The following is a 26053-nucleotide window of genomic DNA, read 5'->3' on the forward strand; positions in this document are numbered from 1 at the left end:
AATAGAGTAGTCCCAGCGTTACCGAAAATTGATGCAGTTCGCACCTTTCGGAGCAGAAAAGAGTGTCATTTACACCCAGCGCAGCCATTTTAAAGTTTTTCTACTCTCAATAATATATGAAAAAAGCTTGTAATAAACTTAGAAATTCATAATTTAGTAAATGTGTCTTCTTAAAACTAAAAAAATCCTTTAATTTTATTAAATTAAAAGCGGAACTCCGTGGAACTCATAACTATAACCCATTATGCATTATGAAAACAAAATTATAAAAAAATAAACCCAAAATAGTGTGTTTAAAATATATCTGATCTACATTCAAAACAGTTCAAATTTATTATATTGATGTTATTTAATTGTACTACATGTCTGTAGCTATATTGTCCATAATGGTAATTAGTTTTCAAATGGCTGTGCTGGGTGTAAATGCCACTCTTTTGCGCTCCATGTTTGTGTTTTGGACAAACATGGAGCGCGGACTCTTTGTGAGTGACTTTTACTCAAATTTGTGTTACACTTAACTCGATTACTGAGTGAAAATAATACTCATATCTGAGTATTATTTTCACTCAGTATTGAGAAATATATTCTAAATGATTTTTTTAAAAGCTATATGTAAGCTAACTTGTTATTTTATAACAGGTGGGCAGGTGCCTTTCTAAGGTAAGTTTCAGTTTAGGACATGGTTCGAACATGTCCATTTCCTAAAATTCACTGTTGGGAGGCATCTGTTCACTTGTAATAAAATAACAATTATTATTAGTTAGCTTACATATAGCTTTTAAAAAAATCATTTAGAATATTTCAATGCCGCATATTAGAATTTTTTTTAACAAATCAAATGAAAAACTGTAGAACCTTCAAAAATATGTTTATTTGACAAAAACAAATAAAACCAAATATAACACCATTATTATAATATCAAAAACATATTAAAAAGTGTTCAACGCTTTTTGGAAAAAATACAGGAACTTTTTAAGCTAGACGTCTAGAAAAGTTGCATTGAAAAATGTCTCCGAATTTCAGTTTGAAAATCATTCTAATTATTAACCTGGGTTATTGTTTTTGTTTGGTTGTTTACGTATGTCTCTGGTATTCGTATTCGCTTCACCACGCCACGCGGCCACAGTCACACTTTACATCACACTTTACACACACACTATGGGCTTGTAACCTTGGCACCTTCGAAGGGACAAGACAACCTACGACTCGAACAGGTAATTAAAAACTGAGGAACAGGGGAATAGCTTATTCGGTATCGAAGAAGCGCGTATGACGTATGATTAGTAATAAGCGAAAATACTCTAAACTGGGAGATTTCACTCAAATTTTTATTGTGTTAAACTATAACATGAGTTTATGAATGAATTTTTCCATTCCATTACTCAAATATATATAGGGGTTACAACTCGAACATGAGCTTATTCAATCGCTATTGATTAAATAGAGATCATCTTTGAGTAAAATGATAAATTTACTCTATTTTAGATGAAAATGTACTCAATTATTTCAGTCAAAAAATTCACTTCCTGAGAAATATGAGTTCACTCAGGCTGATTTTTTACAGTGAAGTGAACGAGAAACAACGTCTCAGTGAAGCAATAATGGTCCGTGACATTGTAGGCTTTGGAAACAAGTTTTAAAACAATAGTTTAACGTCAAAGTGTTATTAGATCTGAATTTTTATCGTCACGGCAGCATTTGGTATAATTTGATTGATTCTTCAAATAAAACGCGATTTAAAACCCTATAAAATAAGGTAAAAGTCCAACTTTGAGATTACCTGATAATCTTTTAAAGTCTGTTATCTCCGCTCCTAAGATTAATCCATAAAAAATAATTTATTGTTTTTACTGGTTATTAGAAGATATAGCGTTACATCAGTTATATTATCTATGGTTATTGAATGAATTAATTAATTGCAATCAAACGAAGATATTTATCTAACAAATTAATTACGGTTTATTATATTTGATTAGATTTAGTTTATTAGCAACTGAATTTTAAATCATCGCTATTTATAAATGTTAAACTATATTAAAATATTCTTGCCGATAAATATTTGGCATAGCATTATGTAGTAATTAAAATTTAAAAAAGAATATAACCGTTTCAAAACACACAAATCTATTTCGAAAAAAAAATATTAATTTTTAAATAGGTCTACTTAAAAAAACCGGAAGGAAACATATGAATATTTCAACAAACAGAGAATTTATTTCATATCCTATAACATATCAAATTTCGTTTTGATTGCAGAAACTTTATAATAAATTAAAATAAATATTTTTTTGGCTCTCCCTGTGTACTATCCAATGAGTTGATTTAGACATATGGAATATAAAGACTTTCGTTAACTTTTAACCAAAATTTAACCTTTTACAATATTCATATCATGATTTTAACAATGCTTATTCAATATCATGTTTTTGTCATTTTTTTTTGTCATATTATGTTTTATTTATTATCTCAAAATATGTAAGAGATATAGGTATAGGTTGGTATAATCGAAAAATTATGTGATATGAAAGTAGTTTCGAAAAATGTAATAATATACCGGGTGTTTTAACCGTTTAAAATCGTTTAAAATATGAAAGATGCTATCGCTTTTCAACTGATGCGGCAACATTATAACGCTGAAAATATTTTAGAGAGATGGGGCAGGTGTCTTTATGTAGAAATCCAAATTTTCCAAAATATCTGTCACCGCTTTTTCATATAAACTTCTTAACGTGCCTTCGTCATGGGTGCGTCTATACGGGTGCGTCTCAAAAGGGGCTCACCCCCTATAACTTTTTTATTTTTTCAGATAAAAAAAAAGAGATTTGGTATGTTAGTATATGACATAAATTAGGATTGATTGACATATTCATATGTTTTCTGTCATTTCCTGTTTTGCCGGAAATGACTACAACTTTTGATTTTTAAATGGCACCCCCGATATTTTTTTACTTCATTCGATAGAAAATGACATTCTGAATAGAATAATATATCATATGTCAACTTTTGACATTTTTGTTTAAAACAAAATTGAATTTTAAATTTCAATCTAGAGTGCCATGGCTGTGTTAAAAACACTAATTTTTAATCAAGGAGACTTGGAAAATAGATTTGATCGTATAAATGTTATTCATGTCTTGTCCTGGCTGGTTAAAAGATGCCCAATTCGTATTTTTAATCACATCTCAATTTTTTCAAATGGAACGAGGGTGGCTGAAGCTTGATTTTCATGCATCCGTTGTCCGACGATACGATGACACAATATTAATTTTATTGGTTGAATTTAAAGGTTTCGATTGGTTAACCGTTTCTAACCAATCGAAGTCTGTAAATTCAACCATTAAAATTAATATCGTACCATCGTATCGTCGGATAACGGATGCATGAAAATCAAGCTTTATTAGCATATTTGGAAAAAGCATTTTTTTACGAATAATTTGATACCAAACACCTGATATTTCTAGTCAAATTATCGTTATGAACCGCATGTTATAATTTCAAATAAACGATATGCGAAAATGTCAAAGTTGACATATAATATGTCATTCTATTCAGAGTATCATTTTCTATCGAATAAAGCAACAAAAAACCGAGAATACCATTTAAAAATCAAAAGTTGTAGTCATTTCCGGCGAAACAGGAAGTGACAGAAAACAATTGAATACGTCAATCAATCCTAATTTATGTCATATACTAACATACCAAATCTCAATTTTTTATCTGATAGAATAAAAAAGTTATAGGGGTGAGCCACTTTTGAGACGCACCCGGTATTTAGAAGAAAGAGTATTGTTGAAACAAGTATTTTTGATTGTCGAAAAATCCAAAAAAATATATTATTTAACAAGGATTAAAGAAAACCCGATTTCGAGAAAAATCAATATGCCTTCGCCGGAACAAATTTTCGCACAAGTGGGCACGGAAATTTCACCTGCAATTTCCCATTTTTCCGCGCTGTCCTGTTTGTCTTTTTTATTTCGAAAAACAACACCGGTAGATTGGAAAGCGGGAGCGATTCAAACAGCTGCTGTTTTCAGATTTTCCATGATTGTTTTCGTTGGTTTGCAGCGTTGTTTAATTTCCATTGTGATTCGAAAGCACTTCGCTCGCATCGGACTGTTATTTCATAGAATTATTGCCACCAATTTGACGATTTTAATTATCCGGCGTTTGGAGCGTAGTTGGACGACTGAGTAAATAAAAGAGCATAATTCCGATATAACTAGGGATATTGCCATGCCAAAATACGTTTATTTGTAAATATACTCACACTGTGGAAACTTAATTAGTACATTGAATATCGAAAATTGAATGGTTTAAATATTTGGGGGCACGTATAACCAGAAATGGACTGGACAAAACGGAAGATTATCGGAGCATCTGGTGAGACAAAAACATAAGACCTAACACAAAAATACATATTGGAAGAGCCCTAGTGGAGTCGGTAGTAACTTATGAGTGTGAAATTTGGACCTTAAAAGCTGGACAAAAGCGAGCTTTGAATGCACTCGAAATGGACTATTTGAGACGCAGTGCGAGAGTATTGACAGAGTTAGGAACGTGAAAATCAGAGTCAAAATGGATGCCACACAGACAATAGTGGATAAAGTCGAACAGAGCGGCTTTAAGTGGTTTGGACACTTGCTGCGCATGGAACACCAAAGATGGCCCTACCGTATCTATACAGCTGGTCATCTCCTGGAAAAAGGAAAAGAGGACGGCCTAGAAGATCCTGGAATGAGACTATCAGAAGGGCAATGGAGGACTGTAACTTGGAAAATGAAGATGTTCTTGATCGTAATAGGTGACGGTTAGGCGTTGGGATGCGACGTTAGTCGCGACAACCCTGGGGTATATTTATACAGGGTATCCCAGAAATAAGTGCAAGTATTTTAACTGGTAGTATAGTTCAACCCCAGAAAAATGCCTATGAGGTTTTTTCGCGAAAAAAAAAATTGAAAATTCGAAATTTTTGAAAAAAATGTTGGAATTTTTTTTAGTTTTTAGTTAAAAACATAATTTCTAGATAATATGGCAACATAAGTATTAGATTAAATTTACAAGAAAGAAAATCTAGAAAAGATCCAGTGGTTCTCAAAATTTTAGCAAAAAAAATAATCTTTTTTTGGAAATTTTCAAAGTAAAATAACTCCGTTATTTTGGACTTATTTGAAAAAGGATAGAGAGAAAATATGTTTCTTTTATCGAGATCTGCCACCCCTTAAAATACTTGCACTTATTTCTGGGACACCCTGTATAATATCGAAAATTTGCAACAAATGAGAAATTATAAGTAACTTGTCTAAAAAATTGGAACCATTTTCCACAAAGTTCTTTTTCGACAATTCAATAATTTCTTTTCCCCTGTAGCGCAGTTTGTGGACGTTGGATGTAAAGGTATCCGACGACGTAGAGGTTAGAGGTGAGCAAAATTGCGATTCTCAAATCGCAATTGAAACTGCGACCTCACTGTAACCTACGATTGCGATTTTAATATTTACCAAACCAAATTATTCGTCAAAAATGCTTTTTCTAAATATGCCAATGAGCCATCCTCGATCCATTTGAAAAAATAGAGATATGATTAAAAATACGATTTGGGCATCTTTTAAGTGGGCAGGACAAGACGCGAAAAATAGACGGTCAAATCTATTTTCCAAAACTTCTTGATTAAAATCGGTGATTTTAACAGAGCCATGATATTTTAGATTGAAATTTAAAATAAGATTTTTTAAGCGAAAATGTCAAAAGTTGTCATGTGATATGCCATTCTATTCAGTGTGTGTCATTTTCTAAGTAATAAAGTAAAAAAAATACTGAGGGTGTCATTTAAAAATAAAAAGTTGTAGTTATTTCCACTGAAACGGGAAGTGACTAAAAACTATTGAAAACTATACGTCAATCAATCCTAATTTATGTCATATACTAACATACCAAATTTTGTTTTTATCAGAAAAAATAAAAGAGGTGTAGTGGTGAACCACTCTTGAGAAACACCCGGTATATTGTAATCGTGGCCCCAGAAAAATGATACCTTCTCTAACTTCTCTATAAATAAATAATATCAGAGGGAAAATTCAATCGCACTTTACTAACAAATGCTTAAATAGACCACAAAATTATATTCGCAACAATATCGCATATCGTAACTTCTAAAAATTCAAACTCGAATATAGAAATCACGGTCCCAGTTTACAAAATCACAATCGCAGCAAAATAAATCTATCCTAACCTAACAAAATCGCAAATCACTAAAAAATCGCAAATTTCGCAGCTATAGTAAAACTGGTTGCCTAAATTGAAAGTCGCATATAGAAAAAATCACAATCGCAGGTTGCGAGTGCGATTTTAAAATCGCAGTTTGCGATTTCTTTCTCACCTCTAGTAGAGATACAGCTCGCGTCTACCTATTTAAAAGTTGTAGGTTTGAATCCTCCAGCCAGGCTGGCTGCTGGCCTGAAATGCTGCCTCCAGCCAGGCTGAGCCAGCATTTTATCAGTCGAGTCAGCTACACCCAAGGCATGTACTTGCTGTATACGGGAAACTATTATTATGTATTTAGTATATCAAAATAAAAAAACATAAACTTTTAAGTATAGTATGTTCAAAAATAGGATTCATTGCAGTGAGTTGTTATAGTTATTTTAATTCAGAAGTAATTATTGGTCTTTTTTCAACATAAAAACACTAAACATAAAAACACTAAACAACTTTTTTCAACATAAAAACACTAAATACACCACAAAAACACCAAAACATTTTTATTTTTACACTGGACGCACGTTTCGCTAACCATGTTAGCATCATCAGCAGATGATTAAAACGTTTTAACCATCTGCCGATGATGCTAACATGGTTAGCGAAATACGCGTCCAGTGTAAAAGTAAAAGTGTTTTAGTGTTTTTATATTGCGATCACTCCGTTGAATAAAAAAACAATTTGTCAGTAATTTGGTTTGGTCTACCAATAAAACAAATTTGCCTAATCGACAAAAAATGCTTAACGTTTCAGCAGGTATGTCTCCTTCCGTCGTCAGAAGAACAAAGAAAAACCTGTTTAAAATATCTAAATACAAATATTCAAAAATACTTTGGTTTTTTTAGCAGGCACGTCTATTATAAACTTAGTAGTTTGCTTTATATTTTAATCATCATCATCATTATTTTCAGCTTATTCAACCATTTCCAATTATGGTGTAGCGTCCCTCGCATATTTAGGTACTTTCTTTGTAGTTGGGCTCATTGTTATCTATTGTTGGCAATGCGAACCCAAGTTATCCCTGTTAATTTCCTAATAGTATTGTCCCATCTCAGGTTCGGTCTTCTTCTAGGTCTCTTGATTCCTCGTGGGTACAATGCTGTACTCTTTGAGGTCCATCTGTTGTCCGTTCTTCTTGCCAGGTGTCCTGCCCATTGCCACTTACGTGATTTGACTCTGTAGATGACATCTATTACTTTTGTCTTTTTTATATATTGGTCTTTTGTCGTATCCACCCTATTCTTTTACGGTCTCTCTTGATTATTCTCAGCATATTTCGTTCCATTGAGCGTTGTGCGACTTGAAGTTTCCTTTGATGTCCATTTTAAGAGTCCAGATTTCGCATGTATAGGTCATGACTGGTAGTACACATTGGTCGAATGTCTTCCTTCTTTAGATAGAGTGGCATTTATATTTTATAATACTGATTGACTGTAAAACTAATTGAATTCCACTGATAAACCGGAATTTAATTTATCCATATTAAAACCTTTTCTCAATATCGCGAATTTTATTGATATATCTCCTCCTTTTTTTAGTTTTAATCAATCTATGTATTATATGTTGTTTATTACATATAACTTCATGTCATGTCACGTTTTGACCGGTTCATTCTGTTCCGTCCTGGCCCTTTTTGTCGCTGGGTCACTCCTGTTTGCACAAATACTTGTGTCATATTTATTTGCTCTTGTGGCGTGCGCGATTGCCATCGCTCGGCCGCCCGCTCCAAGCCAGGTATTAAATAAATATCGGAAATAAACATTAATAACACGAAGAACACGGTAGGGCGTGCCAGCCCTCAGGACATGTTTATATCGTAATAAACCAGGGTAATTAAAAACAAAATGAAATTACTGCATCGCAAATACTGCGCCGTGGAAACCAGTTAAAAAACAGAAAATTTACAGGCTGTGAATAATATACAATTTGTTAACGAAAAAAAAAATATATATATTGTCTATAATAGTGAGACATAGAGACTTTTAGAGACTAGTAAAAAAAACTTTTACCTCGGAATTCAATTACTGTGAATGTATTAATGTGAAACCTTCTGTATTGTGTTTTATAGATAAAATACTAAAATGTTTACCCATTTTCTTTCGTTGCATTTAATTTTATATTTTAGTAATTTTAGTAATTTCTTAATTATTTCCTTCTTAATGTTTTGATTTTTTTAATTCTTTTTCTAAGTAAATTTATTGAAATAAATAAATCTAGTGCATAAGCTATACACCTATTCTGCTTATATTCTAATCATTGAAATTTTGATTGAAATCGAATTATACAGGGTGGCGCGTCATATACGACGCGGTTTTTGCAAGGAGAATAAGAGTTTGTATTAAAGTGAAATTTTGTGAGCTTATGTAAGTCAATTTAATGCATTTTCTAAAATTATGTAGAGTTCTACAGGGTGTCCTCAAAAAAAGTTACACATCAAAGTTATGTTTTTTGTAGTGGAACACCCTATACATATATTAATTGATTTTTGGATTCTAGTAAAAAAATAAAAGTTTGTTTTATTAGAAAAGTATATGACTAAAATGTATAATATATACACAGGCACGAAAAATGGGCACCTTAAAACTTTGATGTATTTTAAAGGTTAATGGGCCGATTTAGATGACTTAGACTTTTAAGTGGTGTGTAGCCAAATTATTTTACTTTTTAGTATCTTTTTCTAAATTAAAAATGAAACTCCCCATCTGTTAATTATACGAGGGAAAACAAAATGTTGATATTTTGGTGAAAGTTTGAAACACCCCGTTTGATATATATTAAAACAGCAAGAAATTTAAAAATAATTTTATCATCTAGATACATCCTTTCTCGATGGTTTGTTTTTTGGTTCATCTCATTAGCTTTATTTCTATTGGAAATATTCGCTTTTTAAGAAGACACTAACATTTTTTCGTAATTTTTACATTAAGACTGTGATTAAGACCATGCCTTTGCTTGTGGGCCTAGGCCTAGTCAACACATCTAGTAAGTTCTGGTCCCGAAGCAGGCCTTCTTGACATAAGATTTGCTTCATTTAATCTTCTTCTTATAGCTCGTTAGTTAATATGTACGTTCCTTAAGTGCAATTCTTTATCAATTTGAAAAGCTGGCAAACGGCGGTTTCTTAGCGATAAACTTACAATAAGTCGATCGTCTCGATTAGAAGTTATCATACTAAGGTTCCTGGACGTCTAGATTGACGTCCTCATGGACTTGGTCATAATTCAAAAACCACTTAATATACTCTATGGTATTAAGATATTTTTGAAACCCGAATTTTATAACAAATTCACTGAACTAAACAAATATAGATATATATTTGACTCACCCTGTATATCTATAAAATATTTTTGAAATATGAACTACCATTAAATACATAGATATTTTGTAAAAAGTTTGAAGTGAAAATCTCAAATAGGCATCCTGATACAGAGCTTTTCCGGAATGTGGAGCCATCTTGTATGTATGCATTTGTATATGTGTGTTTATGTAAATACTAAAGTGAAAGCAACGAATTTAAATGGGTAAACTTTGTAATATATCTTATTAACAATACAATGCAAAAAGTTTTACAAAAATTTGTTCACAGTAAATGAATTCCGAGGTTTGTATCCCATAAGGGCTTAAAACACTCCACTAATTACCAAAGAAACGCGTTTTGATTTTAGAAATTTGAAAAAATCCAACCATATTTTCATGTTTTTATAATTTTCTCTAAAACGGTACGGTTATTTTCTCTAAAACGGGATAACCATTTTAAAACAAGCAATTATGAAGAATACATTTTTGTCAAAATATCAATAATAAAAAAGTTTTACCTCTTGTAAAGACAATCCGGGGATATACTGTAGAGACAGATATACAGAAGTCACACTAGAAAAACCAAAATATGCCAACTCACCGAATAAAATTTTATGACTCATTCATAAACTAAAGTCTACATTTGTCTGCTATACCGGGTGTTTTTGAAAATTGGTTCTCTCCTATAATTTTATGTTTTCAGATAACAAAGCGAGTTTTGGTATGTTAATATATGACATAAATCGAGATTGATTGATGTATTCAATTAGTTTCAGCTACTCTCTGTTTCGCCGGAAATGACTATTTTTCATTATTAAATGATACCCTCGGTATTTTTTATTTTTACTTTATTGTACTTCATTTGATAGAAAATGACATTTTGATTAGACTGGTATATCATATGTCAACTTTTGACATTTTTACTTAAAAGAATTTTAAATTTCAATACCATGACAATAAATCTGTGGTACTAAGGCAGAAATTAACGGCAATTTGACACGAAATACCAAATATATGGTACCAAATTATTCGTAAAAATGTTTTTAATCAAACCAAATTTGCTAATGAGCCACCCTCATTCTATTTGAAAAAATTGAGTTATGATTAAATCTACGATTTGGGTATCTTTTAATCGGACAGGAAAAGACACGGAAAACATTAGACAATCAAATCTGTTTTTGCAAAGCTCCTTGATTAAAAATGAATGGAATTAACACAGCCATGACACTCTATAGAGATAAATTTAAAATACTATTTTTTTAGTTATATGTCATTCTATTCAGAATGTTATTTGCTATCAAATAGAGTAAAAAAAAATATCGACGGTAACATTTAAAAATCAAAGGTTGTTTTCCTGCATCCTCATTCTGCGGTAATACAGAAAGCGGCCGAAACTATGTACCTGAATACGTCAATCAATTCAATACAATAAGCTTTTAAAGGGAAATTACAAAATCCAGATCCGCATTTAAATAAATAAAGGTGATGGTTGTAGCCTAAATATGAAACATCAAAGATGAGATTTGAAGGACACAGGATATAGTGCCGAAAAATTTCAAACCTTTCAAATTTAAAGTTTTGAAAATGAATGGTTTAGTAGATATTTCAGAAAATGTAGTTAGGAGTTTTTCACCAATCAGCCTGTATGTCAGAAACTCCTACGAAAAATTGGGCAATGCGGTAAAATATCTTAGATGAGCATCAAAAAAGGCAGCTTTTCTTCAATATATACGACCTTGTAGCACTTACTGTTCAGGAGACAACAGCCTGAATTAGACATCTTGTATAAGACGAGTTTTAAGAAAAAAACATACCTATATGAAAAATCTCTATTATTGTTACTATTTCACCCTATATATTTTGTATTACGAAGACAACGCAACTGTTCTTTTTATACTCATTGTTATTTTTTTGTTACGAATTGCAGTTTACTTAAGAATGCAAACTTGAAAAGCGAATTATGTCAACAACGATGTCCATCAGATTGGACAAATGTCTCTGTTTATTATCTGTATCGCACGTCTGCGTAGGAATGATTTATGGGGGTATTATCGGTGTTTATATTTCACAATTCCGTGCCACATTTCAATGTCGAGCGGTCATTTCCTTTCCTACAGCCTATTGTCTCTGTGTATTTTAACTTGCATTTTATTTGCTTTTGTAATAACAAAAATTTCAACCATAGGGTTGAACTACATAGTATTCTAATTTATAATTTTTCTGTAGGTTTTTGTTATAACTTTACTATAGTTTACCAACAAAATCTTTAAATAATCTTTAATGGTAAGGGTGAGAAAGTATCTGATATATAGATTAAGGCTATGCTTAATTTGGTCATTTGGTTGGCAATAAATGTAGAAAATGTTATTATTCTACCAGCTCAAATTCATGCACTTTCATGATTTTTGTGGTATGACTAATTCTTACTCTATTAAGAAAATTCTTTTTAATTTTAGTAGTTAAGTATTTTTTAGTAGATTAATATTTTCGTTAAAGTAGGTAGGTTTAATATTTTTATTAAAGGTTCTGTTTTTTTTCTTTCCTTTAGAATTGTGTAAGTTATGTGCTTCCCAGAATTATAATAATAAGTTGATAAATAAATAACAACTTCAGCAATGAATTGACCGGTTATTTATCAAGATACCAATACAAGGCGTGAGCTAGAACTTGGTTGTCAGGCTGTCATTTCTATTTCAATAGAACTTCTAAGATTAATATTAGCAACCTGATTTTAGTTTCGGAAATACTTTACGGAAATTTATTACCATTACAGAAATCAGTAATGTTTATCAATGAATGAATAGTCAATATCGTTTATATTACTAACTAAATCCTTATATATGTTACAGTAAAAGTTGGAAATCAGTTAACAGTTAACTGATTTGTTAACAATTATTACTAGTAAAGGCTCACATTCACTGATTTGCTAAGACTACGCCAGTAAAAGTTCAACAGCTATTTTTGAAACCAACTTTTACTAGTGAATGCTAGCTTTCTCTGGACGATAGCAGCACAGTTTAAAGAATGTAGCAGTAAGTTTGAAAGATTCAGTTAGCGCGGTTAAAACATGTTGTAAAATATAAGGATAAATAAGGATAAGTTCAATAATAGTCAATATAAAGATAACATTAAATTGGGGTAAACGTTGGCAACGTTGACAGACATCTGGTGTAAATTGGCTTTGTTTTTTGTGGTTATGTATAATTGTTTTGTTATCGTTGTAAAAAATGCTGTGCGGTATTTTCCCTATGGAAGAAATTTTCTGTGAAAAAAATAATGTAAACTAGGCACTTGCAAGAATGTAATAGTGCATTGCTTTTCATTTTTGCAATATAATGAAGTCATAGCAAAAGTTAAGCGTGCAAGAGAAAATTATATTAAGTAACCTAGTGAATATGAACGTTTTGATATACTTCAAGTAGCGGGTTTGAAAAAACGAATAACTCCCTTTGAAGAAAATTCGGGCATACTTTATTTTGTCCACGATGAGGAACTTTACTACCTACTATGTTTTTTTAATTGTTTTGTACCTTTTGCAATGTTTACTATATTTTCCCTTTTAATATTTGGAAGGTTATGTCGTTATTTTCTATAATTTTTAATAGATATACTAAAGAAGTAAATTGTAATTTTAAGATATGTGGATCAGCTTGAATATTGAGGTGATCCGATATTCTTAAAAGTTTTATTTGTTCTAACTTCCACCAACATTCTTCCTCACCACATTCTCCCTGTACAATAGAATAACTTTTACTGGTAATCTTTAATAAATGTTACTTTCACTAGTGAATGTTAGAAATTACTAGGAAAAGTTGACAAATCTCTTTAAAATACCACATTCACTGGTCCTATGCGTAATTCCTAACATTTCTTAGTGAATGTTAACAATCACTGAATTTCCGACTTTCACTGTAACATATATACTACAAAAGAAAAATGAATAGAAATCTTCGGTATATTACATCCTGTATTTCCTCAGTTAACCCTAACAACTGTACTCTAATTCCTCTTCCTTCATATCTTTGCAATTCCATCCAGCGACCGGCGATTCATAAAGATTCCAATAAAAGACAAGTGGTCGTGAGCCAGAACTCAATCGTTCGCCTCAACGCAGGTCACCGTTCAAACAATTAATTAATTGCGTGGGGTCAGCGGCCAGAGGGCGCCACTTTGTGGGGGGTCCCCTCGCTGCCGGAAGTGCTCTATTCGAGCTGCGACTCGGGATTAGTTCAGATTTTAAGTGGAGGCGTACGGTTCGAACCACAGCCTATTCAATATACAGCCAGTCGACTTCGCTGTTTTTTAGTACCCCTGTTGTCGCAGACATTCACCAGTCTCGATAGTTTTTATAAACAGAGCTTGAATGGAGCTCAGAAATCCAACTTGTTAGGTAACATGTTGATTAATGAGATTGAATGAGACCACCCTGCATACCGGGTGCATTTCAAAAGTGCCTTCATTTTTTCTCAGATAAAAAAACGAGATTTGGTATGTCAGTATATGACATAAACTAGGACTTGGCCCAGAAATGACTACAACTTTTGATTTTGGCACCCGCACAGTATTTTTTTACTTAATTCTTATAATAAAATGATACTCTGAGTAGTATGACATATCATATATCAACTTTTGATATTTTCTGATATGGTTTATTTGAAATTGTAACACGCAGATCGTAACGACAATTTGACTCGAAATACCAAAATGCGATATTGATGTAACAAATGCGAAAATTGAGATATGATTAAAAATACGCTTTGGGCATCTTTTAACTGGCCAGGACAAGGCACGAAAAACACTAGCCGATCAAATCTATTTTTCCAAGGCTCCTTCATTAAAAATTAGTGTTTTTAGCTTTTTAGCACAGCCATGGCACTCTAGATTGAAATTTAAAAGACGATTTTTTTAAAGTGAAAATGTTAAAAGTTGACATGTGATATGTAATTCTATTCAGAGTGACATTTTCTATCGAGTAAAGTAAAAAGTGGTACCATTTTAAATCAAAAGTTGTAGTCATTTCCGGGAAAACAGGAAGCGACCAAAAACAATTGAATATATCAACCAATCCTAGTTTATGTCATGTACTAACATACCAAATCTTGCTTTTTTATCTGAAAAAATAAAAAAGTTATAGGGGGTGAGCCAGTTTTGAGACACACCCGGTATAAACTCTTTTAAATGCTTTTTGCAGACATATTATGTATTTAAAAGAATCATTTAATTGAACAAAATATCCCTAAAGCTACTAAATCAAGCGACGACGCCCCATAAAACAAACTAAGCTACACAGTTCTTTCCTAAGAAAAAAGAGATTAATTACACTCCTAATAACTCTTATCAAGTCGCTCCCTTACCAGTCGCCCCTGCACCTTTCCTAAGGAACTTAACAAATTACCGGGGATATTTCTATCCTGCGTTTGTTGTTAGCCCAAGCCAGGCGCCTCCGCTCCAAGCAATTACAATCAAAAACACGTCGTTCTATTTATTACCTGAAAACGACAATGTTTCTATTTGCCGTAAAAGTGATTAATGGCGGACGGTTACGTCCGTGGCTCGCCCTTGTTTGTTTATCATTTTTCAATTATTTCATTTTGATTGATTATATTTGCTTAATTATTTCGTTTGCCGGACGAAAGTAGATGACCACGTTTTCCTATTATGGGATCGACCCCAATTTGTCAGACGGGAAAAGTAAACTTTTTTTTTCTGTTTCGTATTCTGGGAATTAATAAATATAGATGTATTAATTATCAAAACGTTGTCATCAAATAGGTACTTAATTATCAGTTTTTATTATTTACGAGCGATGTTGTAAGTTTGCGACATTATTTTATTCTTCTGATTCGGGAGATACAGCCCATTGAAGTAGAAAATTAAAAATCCAGGTAACTATTATACCGTATGATCGAAATAAAACAGCAAGAAATACGACTGGGAATTAATGGCAAAAGATTATAATTTTGTCGAGGACAATCTCCAGATGTCCTTTACTAAAAATTGACATTAAACTTACCAAAGATTAATACTTAATTTTGAAAACATATACATACATACTACTGCCATTACTCGCTGACGAGTATTCGACACGCATCAGAAGATGGTCACACAAAGCGTTTTCTTTCATGAGCTTTTCTGTGACTGAAAAGCCCGATACGTGATGTTATTTGCTTACCGCACTCCGGACATTCAAACATCTCATTGCTTTGTTGCCTCTTTACTTTTTGGTTGTCGCTGTTAACTGAGTTTACAATTCTTCTCCATTGAGTTCTATTGTGAGCTGCTTCTTCCTACCCATTCTGCATGTTAATCCCCTTTAAGTTTTCGTGGAAAATGGCCTTGTACCTTTTCAGTTGTCCACCCGGCCTCCTCTTACCGTCTACAAGCTCATCGTACAGCAGATATTTTGGTATGCGGTTTTCTTGCATTCTGCATACGTGACCAGTCCATCTTAAGCGGGATTTTGTAACCATGACTCCAATACTCTCGCAGTTAGCTTTTTCAAGGATCGATACATTTGAGACATGATGGAACTACCGGATTCTTAAAAGTTGTCTAAGGTGTCTCTGTTGCAACTTGTTTAATGCGTTTATGTGTCGGCGGTACGGCACCCAGGTTTCGCTCCCATATATCATGGTGGGGATTATAATTGCTCGGTACACTGCAAGTTTCGTTTTTGTGCTCAAGTCATGATTGTAGAAAACCCTGTCTTTTAATTTCCAGAACGCTTTTGAGGCACTGCTAATCCTGTGCTGAATTTCATAGTCAATATTGACCATTCTACTTTTTGAAAACATTTTCAGACACACACAAATCATTTCCAAAAAAATACAGCCAAGCAAAAAGTGGTCTATGCTTTTTACCAGACCATCATAATAATATCTTATAGCATTTTTCGACGCTGAGCATAAATCACTCAAACAGCAATCACATATTATTTTTTTTTCTAACCTCAAAACTTTGGTGAAAATCCGTAATAATTCAGGAAAATGTAGTAGGAAAAAATCATTTTTTCCTCTCATGTATAACACTATAAGCTAATGTAAATGGGCCTAATAAACTCAAAACACCCCTTCAGAATTGAACTAGCATGTCTCATATTTTTTTATATCTCAAAAAACCTACCACAAGTCATGATTTTCGAAAATCGCACGGATCTTAATCAAAACCGGTATTGATTTTTTTTTGGGCCGCTGATCATGAATCTGACGTCGGATTGGCAGAATTCAAAATGGCGGATACAATATGGCCGATGCGAATTTCAAATAATGCACAGATTTTAATTTCAATTTTCAATCAATTATTTATTGCTTGTCAAACTTCTTTAATATTATTTTGAATGATATATTACCCGAGATAAAATAGGAGGATAACATACAAAAAGAAATGAAATCCCATCAAAAATATAGAATGTAAAAAAATGCCAAGTCTCGCAACACAATTCTTTCCCTATAAAAAGTTCTAAGATCTCATGTAAAACCAAGTCAGTTTATTTTATTTAGTCTGTTTTAAGCACCTATTTAACAATTTTGTTATAAATTGTTAGTATCAATATTAGTGATCTTTATTTCTGTAATATTTATAATGACTTGGCAATTGCACTATATGATCTATGTCTATTTTAATTAAAAAAAACTTTATTTTTAAGGGCACTGTTTAGATTTATTAAGTAATCGAGGTGGTAGATTATTGTTTTATAATCATGGTGCTGTGCAATTACCCAAGTCATTATAATTATTACAGAAATAAAGATAACTAATATTGATAATAACAATTTGTAAGAAAATTATTGAATAGGTGCTTAAAGAGAGACTAAATAAAATAAACTGACTTGGTTTTACATGAGATCTCACCACTTTTTATAGTGAGGGAATTGTGTTGCGAGACTTGGCATTTTTTTACATTCTATATTTTTAACGGGATCCTTTTTACCGAGTCAACTCACTGATTATTCTAATCTTGGGGATATGCAAATGTGGGACCGAGTAAAGCACCATCAAAAAACGCGGATCAGAGCGTTTAACGTGCCAATTTGGAGATTAGTCTTGGAATTAAAGAGGAAAGGGCCTGAGATAAAAGGCGCGGTCGATACCGTCATTGTTCTTAACAAGGTAATTGGGGAGCGGAGCGAATCTAATATCAATTCGCACTCTCGGGATGAAAGGGATTTAAGAATGGCTGTTGCAAATCGTCAGGTCGGATAAGGACAAAGAGATAGAGGGAGGCGGCCGAAAAGGGTTCGTTTCAGTTCGACGACGGTTGGTTTTTGATTTGCCCTTGTTCGTCGGCGTTTAGTCGGTCTGGCAAAATTGATTAAAGGGCGGATTAGAAAAACTTTAAAGAGAATCTTCAATTGGTTAGTATTGTCTATAGAAATAGCGGAAAAAAGTAATGTCTAAGGTAAAATCTTTGTAGCGATTTCATCCGATGATAAACTGAGGAATCTTATCAGAATGTCAATTGGAAAAAGTCGAAATTATGTTTTTGTTTTAAATAATAGTGATTAGCGAGAGTGGTCTTGGTTTTGGTCTTGCATAAAAAGCAAGACAAATGAAACAAGAACAAAAAAATTTGCTGCAAAATTTAAATAAAAATTTAAAGGAGTAAATGCTATCCATGCATGGTAGACGGAATCGACATTATAGATGGGGATCATTATATATCTTGACAATTCTGTTTGACGTTTCATTTGATACATTTGAATTTGATTTGAAATGTTGTTTTTCTACAAACGTCAGTTTATTAGTAAAAATGTAATTTTGGTGGTAAAAGTCATTTACTTTTAGCACTGGTGCTAAAAGTAAATCACGTGATTTACTTTTAACACTGAAGCTAATCAATTACCCTAGCAACCATAAACTTCATAATTAATTTGATTTCAGAATGACATATTATGAATTATTAATAAACGTAAAAAGTAATAATACCTCGATATAGACGAGCATAAACTTGTTTGTAGAAAAAATAGTGTATGATATGTGTGCTAAAAGTGATTTTATTTTGTTCGAAGGGATGGGACCCAAGCTTCCCTTCTCACAAAATAAAATACCACTTTTAACACTTATATAATAAATAACTATTTTGTCTTTATTGTGCTTGTGTTTACGGTGTTTATTTAACGTTATTTATTATTTAAAATATACAGGGTGTCCCAATACTCCGTGGACAAAAACTATTACGTATTTTTGGAATCAAAATAAGTTTATTGGACAAAATTTACCTCTACAAGGTTGTTAACCACATACGACACGGAGTATTGTAGCTAAACGATGAGATTTTTACAAATTGTAAGTTTTGGGTTCGATGAAGGACTATTAGAGGGACAATTTAAAAATAATTTTACAAGATACAGAGTGTCCCAAATAAGTAAAAAATATCAAAGTTGTATTTTTTTAAATGGAACACCCTGTATATTATTACATTTTTAGTTTCTACGATTAAAATAAAGGTAAATTTGATTAAGATTTATTATACTTAAACCTTACCGTTTTTGAAATATTTTGTATAAATTAGTAAAATGGTCCTTTTAGTATTTACTACATTTTATGTCTCTTGTAAAAAAACGCCACTGCGTACACTCTTTGAGAAAAAAAAATCCTAAGCTGACTTCCAAAAAATGTTTCTTGTCACAAACAAGACAAGTGAACTGTAATAAAAGAAGTTTGACATCTAGCGAATAGATGCGCTAATAAAAATTAAATATCGAGACAAATCGTGAGCTGTAACAAATGGAGTTTGGTATCTTTGGCATCTAGCAAATAGATGGCGCCCATACTAAGAAATTTAAATAAAAATAGATTTTTAAATTCAATTTTATTAAAGGAAATAAAAAATGCTACAGAAGCACTTTTGCATAGAGGTAAATTGTGTGCAATTAACTTATTTTGATTTAAGAAATACTTAGATGTTCTACGTCCACGGAATATTTAAATTCCCTGTATATTTTGTAAGTCTGCTTTGAAAAAAAAATCTCGAACAATTTTTTCTCAAAAACAATGTAGCGTTTGTTTTACAGGAGACAAAAAAATGCAGTAAATACTAGGAGCACCACTTTACGAAACAACAATTAGGCGTCGGTGGAGTTGGAAAATATTTCTACTAAATTTTATGTAAGGATGGTGGTACTTTTCACCCTTCCCGTATTTTTTTCTTATGTGTCATGAGAGGCAAATTTTAAAGCGCCTAGCAAAACATAAGCAACTCAAATTTCATTCAAATCGGAATATCGGTTCTTAAAATATCTTAAAAATGTGTTTATTTTTTTAATGTTTGATGCGCTCTAGCGGACAAACGAAGCATTCTTGAATAGAGATAAATTGGGTCCAATGGACTTATTTTGATTCCAAGAATACATAGTAGTTCTATGTCCACGGAATATTGGGACACCCTGTATACAATACAAATATACATACGTGTAGTATAACCGAACATTTAAGAATTTCAATTAAATTTAACTAATTATTTTTTTTACATCATCGCTTTTATTTACTAAGTACTCGTTAAAAATAATTTTACAAAAATCCGCCAATTTGACTTACCTGCTTCAATAGCGAATCTGATGTTTGTATTTAAATAATTATTAAGTTATTCATTTTTATTAGAATTATAATATTTTCATAACCTAACAATTTACCAACATTTATTGATAACGTAAAATAAAACAAAAAGTTATTGAGTCTTCCCTACATTATATTTTTACACGTTCCGAATAAAACTAGAACGGCACTGAATAACCCGGAATTTAATTAAACCATTTTAGGTCAAGTTCTTTGATATGCTCCTTCCTTAATCTTTTTACTCAAATCCGGCAAATGTTACAATCAAAGACATCTAAATGGGTAGACAGAACACTCCATTCATAAAACTCAATTTTTTAGAATCATACATGGTTTGACATTTTTATAAGAGTTAAAAAGAGATGGGTACATAAATATGACAACACGGTTGAGTTACGTCTATCTGTCATTTGGCTCTATCAGTGGCGTGACGGTGGCGTGATTTTTTTATCAAAAATTGATGAATTTTATCAAAAATTGATTGGGATTGCCTCAGACCAATTTTCCATTACCTATAACTAGTTTTGCCAGCGGTCTTTACTTTACTTTTTCGTGTCCGGACAATAAATATCTATAGTATCTAAAATATATAAGTGTAATTTAAAATTCTTTAGCCCAATACCGAGCAATGTCTCTAGCATTTTCTTCGGCGTTCCATAAATCTTCTAGGCTACAGGTATGAGGGCAACTTCTGCAGGACAACAGATACAACATATGCTCCATATTTTGGGTTTCGCCACATTCACAGTCCGTGTCCTCGACGTCGATAAGCCCGCATTTGGCTTTGTTGGTCTTAACCGGCGCTACTCCTGTTCTAATTCGGTTCAAGGACTTCCAGGTAGCCCGATCAAGATGTCGGCCGGTGGGGGCTGCAAAACCGGAGGCTCTATAAAGTTGAGGTAGACTTGTTGCTTTCATACACCCGGTTGTTATTCGACACGTTTCATTTAAAGCAACGTCAACTTGTTTCGCATGGCTCGATCTGCTCCATACAGGGCAAGCGTATTCGCCTGTTGAAAAACATAGAGCCCGTGCCGTCATTCTTAAGACCGAGGGATTTGCACCCCACTTGCTTCCGGTTAACCTTCTTAAAATATTATTTCTCGCGTTGACCTTTGGTCGGGTTTTCTGACAGTGGTACCTATAAGTTAAGGTCCTGTCTAATATCACACCGAGATATTTAAGTGTTTCTGTGTGTTCCAGTGAACTACCTCTCCACAGAACATTGAGTTTTATCGTAGCCTCTCTATTGCGTAGGTGGAAGGCAGAAACCTGCGTCTTCGATGGGTTGGGCTTTAGTGAGTTTTGGTCGTAGTAATCAGCCATGGTGTCAAGTGCAGCTTCCAGTTTTAGTTCGATGCTGTTAAAGCTGGTGTCTTGCACAGCTATTGCCAGGTCGTCAGCATAAAGAAAATGTTTTGAGTAAGCAGGAAGGGGCTGATCGTTGGTATATATATTAAATAGCATTGGCGCCAAGACGCTCCCTTGAGGCAAGCCATTCTTTTGAATTCTCTGAGAGGTCTAATTGAGGGTAACTCCAATTTCACAATCGAAAGCGCCAACAAATAAGAAAATATACGTATTTTTGTAATAATCTACTTATAACAAAAAGTATCTAAATACGCTACTGTAAGCATGGCTTTAGGTAAAAAAAACGTAATAACACTTACCGTCGAAATATCAATTCCGGGTTAGAATAGTCCACCTTTTTACAAACTATGCACTGGCGAATCATCGTAGATCGTTAAAAACTACTTTAAATAGTTTTCTTTGCAATAAACACTAATAATTATTACAAAGTTGTTCGAAAGCTACAAAAACTTTGAAGTACCACAGAAAACTCACAACTGCGCGCTGTCAAATTTAATTTGAATGAAAACAAATGAAAACGTCAAATGTCAGCGTAATTCCTACAGATTTCGACAATTTCGTAGTAAAGATGAATCCAGAGCGATGCCGCTTGTTGTCAATGTAATTTCCTTAATATAATTTAATTAGAAAACTAAAAATAATTTCAATGGTATAATCCTGGCACAATCTATGTATATTAATTAAAGTTATATATCTATACAACTATTTAGTTTAACGTTTCTATAGGTACCCAAAAAACATTAATAACAATAATAACATTTGGAACTCGAACCGTATTCTATCACATACCGCGTAAATCTGTCATCATCGATTTTTGCGGAACACGGTTCGTGATCGTGATAAAATGTCAATTGTTTTGTCTCCCTTTATTTAAATGTCTTTGGTTACAACCAATATTGGAACCAAAATCTAGTGCCGTCTTTACCCTGTTGCCAATTCTCCCCCTTTTTCCCCACCCTTGCGGGGTTTCACGAATCATTAGCCGGTGACCGGATAGTTTAACGGGGGCACCCACCCTCGGTAAACACCACGTCGCGCACCCCCCGTTCTACTACTCATTTATTTCGACACGATAAATGTACAACGTAAAGAATGGGGGCGTAATATGCGCAAGGGTCGTTTTGAATAATTCATGTTTGGCTCTTTTGTGACAGCTGTTCGGAGGCGACTTTTCTCGCTGCCACCACGATCCCGGCTACTCTCTCCAACACTTGCTCTATTATTTGCTCTTTTCTCCGGCGATGATTGAAAATTTTATACAATCAAACACCTGCTGTTTTTATAGGCCAATGGATGATTTCGGGTGTTGGGGGAGAAAATTGCATTGATTTGTTCTGTATAATTTTTTATTGCAATATTAGTAGAACATATTTATTTGATTTTTACTAGTATTTTCATAATTATAAGTTTCTATTCAAGTTTGTTACTGCAAGTGACATGCTCATTTTTTCAGTCAGATGGACCACAAAAATTACAGCATGGTACGAACGAGGAATTAAAAGACCTAGAAGTAGACCAAACCTATAGGACCATGATATTATAGTAAACGCCACGAATGTTTGGGAGTCATTCATCGGTCGTTACCATGTGAACTAATCTGTTCAAGGTCACATAAAACTTAATTCCAGTGCCGTGGTGTTTCAAGTCATATAATAATCAATATATAATCTGTTGTAATTTGTTGTTTTAACTGTCAAAGTCTTGTCAAAACATATATTTGGTTAGAAATATACAATGGAATGCCCCATTGATCGCACTGCAAGCACACCAATGGACTGACTGCACAAAAACGAATCAATCAAAGAAACGCGATATAGTATCGTCTTTGTCAATTACGCTAACATTTTAGAATAAGTAGGAGGAGCGCAGGCAGATGATTAGACCGGACCTTTAAAAACCTACGACTGCGGTAAAAATTTACGTTTTTAATGTAAAAATGATAGTGCGCGTGTCAATTCTAACTTCATCAAGCGATGAATCACTCCCAAACATTCGTGGCGTTTACTATAGGAAATTAGCAGGGATAACTTGGGCTCTCATTGCCAACAATAGACAATAATGGACCAAACTACAAAGAGAATATCTAAATATGGGAGGCTACACCGCAGAATTGGACAGATGGACCACAAAAATAACAGCATGGCACTTGGCTATTTCTATAGGCGAACGGGGATTCTATAGGTAAAATGGGGAAACACCAGAACTCATCACTGACTGAGCCGAGACAACAACCATTCGTATCATAAACTTTCGTACGACTAATATTAGAGATGGAGAACTAGAACTGTAGATACTGGCTTTTGTCAATCATGATAAAAGATTTTTGGAAGAAATGGAGTTAATTAAAGAATGATAAAATTTAAATTATTATTTCTGAATTTTATTGTGTCATTTCCTTTTGTAGTGTTTTGACAAGTTTTTCGTCAACTATTGTTTTGATACGAAAACAGTCATAAACAATAAAAAACCCAAATTTATCGATTTCAGGACCCATTGATGATGATTGTACAATTCTAAGCAGAAATTGAGATACATACAATGTACCTCAAACCAACTATTCCCGAGTTATTGACTTTTGAAAATATCACTTAAAGAATTCGATTTAATTAATTTAGATGTGTTCGGTTTCATTTATCGATGACATTCTGCGGAAACTGTGATACTTAATAATATTTGACATTAGTGTTCAACTTAGCATTTATAGATGTATAAAATGAGATTATATCAAGTCATACATGCGTACATTATGTGTGTATTATGATTATGTACCTAAATTCAACAATTCCCGAATTATAAAGTTTTGATTTTAAGATGTCAAACAAAAATTTTCTAATTTCCAGACTTTTTGCGGTACCTCTTATATTTTACCTAATAATAGACCGTTCCCATACATATGATTTATTACATGTGATTTTTTTTTGTTTCAGATCAGATCACATTTGGTATGAACCGGTTTGTGTCTAAATCAGACGATGAGGAAGAATCACCAAACAACAATAACACCAAATACTGTCACAAAGAAGAAAACAGCGGCTACTTTAGTGGAGATGAGCGAACGTCACCGAAAAATGACAGTACGTGGGATCACTCTCCTAATCGACCTTCCCCTAGTACCAGCCCTGAATTAGAAGTAGATTCACCGCCACATTCTAGGACAAACTCGCCATCACTAAGGTGAGCATTATTTATGAGAAATATTAACTAGCAAAGTCACAGACCACACGATTATAAAACTCCTTGATCCATATACAGCAAAGTATCAAGTAGAAAATTCCTCCAACGACAGGTTTCATCACAGTGACACGTGTCTGAAATTTTAATTCACATATTGTATGGCTGTATTTCATTCTAAAACCAGGGTGCTAAACCACGGTTGGAAATCAGTTTTCAAATTCCTCTAAGATATCGGTAAAATACGGAACAGTTTGATAAGATAGTAACATTGTGAGATAACTTAGGTTTTTATTTCTTTCGAGTACCTTATCTCTTTTTTAACTTACGTTTTTATTTCTTTCCAATGGTACCTGGTGGCGTAGAGGTACAGGCTCTCATCTACCAATCTGAAAGTTGTGGGTTCGAATCCTACACCCGGCATCTCATCAGCCTATCAGACTATTTTTATTAAAATAAAAATAGTTTGGGTACCTAGGTCGACTCAGCTTTAAATGAGTACTTGGGATTCACAATCCTGACGTAATAATAGGCGGTTGTATTGTGTTGTGTTGTATTACCTTCCTTGTATACCGAACGGCTCTAGCTAAGTGGGGTTACCGAACGGCTCTAGCCTTGGGGTAGCAAGGTACAGCTTGCCACTTGGGAGTGGCAAGCTGTACCTTGCTACTCCCAAGGCGTTAAACGGTATATACGGGAGCTATTATTATTATATATTTCTTTCTTCCGTATTCTTAATATAGAAATGTTTTTTCATGCTTGATTCGTCCTTTCAATAGTTTAATACTAAAAAATACTTTGAAAATGATCTGTTAAACTAGTGTGACATTTCAAGTTTTCTTCAACAGAAAAAGATTGGATGACAGATAATTAACAAACGAACCAGAAAAAGCAGGCCTTTTTGCGTTGGTTAATTTGGTGACAATAATACAGTAATAACTGATGCTTCTCACACACACAGGAGTTGTGTTCTGTAATAATACAAATTTCAGGAAAAACGGAACGGAAAACCCGACAATTTCGGCACTTTTCATCATATTTTGAACATCCTGTATCGAAATCTTCGCTGACTCGTTGGACAGACTTTAGGTATATCGCAAAACTCTCAAAAAATGGAAAAGAATATATAAATTATTAAAATCAATATCGACAACAAAAAAATTTTATGATTTTAATATTTTTCAATTTTTTTTCTGGTTTTAGTAATGATAATATCCGGCTTTTTTAACAATTGCTTGCTATATACAAAGATATAAACATTATGCATTATTTTTATTATAAAATAAAGATAATGTAATCTACAGATTACGTTTATTTTATTAATTTATATTTGGGATAAAACGGTTCCTTAGATTAGTCGATCGGCTACAATTATTAGATTATATTCCTTTATCAACAATGGGAAG

The 26053-nt window shown here is 33.1% G+C and overlaps 1 protein-coding gene across 1 annotated transcript in view; it reads left to right on the forward strand.

The window, feature by feature from the left end:
* The window catches only part of LOC115876877 (zinc finger protein Gfi-1-like), a 131635-nt gene that overhangs the window by 62421 nt on the left and 43161 nt on the right, over positions 1 to 26053 (forward strand). The window contains exon 3 of the mRNA XM_030892899.1: positions 24404 to 24650. Coding sequence (XP_030748759.1) covers positions 24404 to 24650 — 247 coding nt within the window. The remainder of the gene's footprint in view (positions 1 to 24403; positions 24651 to 26053) is intronic.

Source organism: Sitophilus oryzae, unplaced genomic scaffold (assembly GCF_002938485.1).
Source record: "Sitophilus oryzae breed Bouriz unplaced genomic scaffold, Soryzae_2.0 scaffold_1059_pilon_pilon, whole genome shotgun sequence".
Taxonomy (NCBI): domain Eukaryota; kingdom Metazoa; phylum Arthropoda; class Insecta; order Coleoptera; family Curculionidae; genus Sitophilus; species Sitophilus oryzae.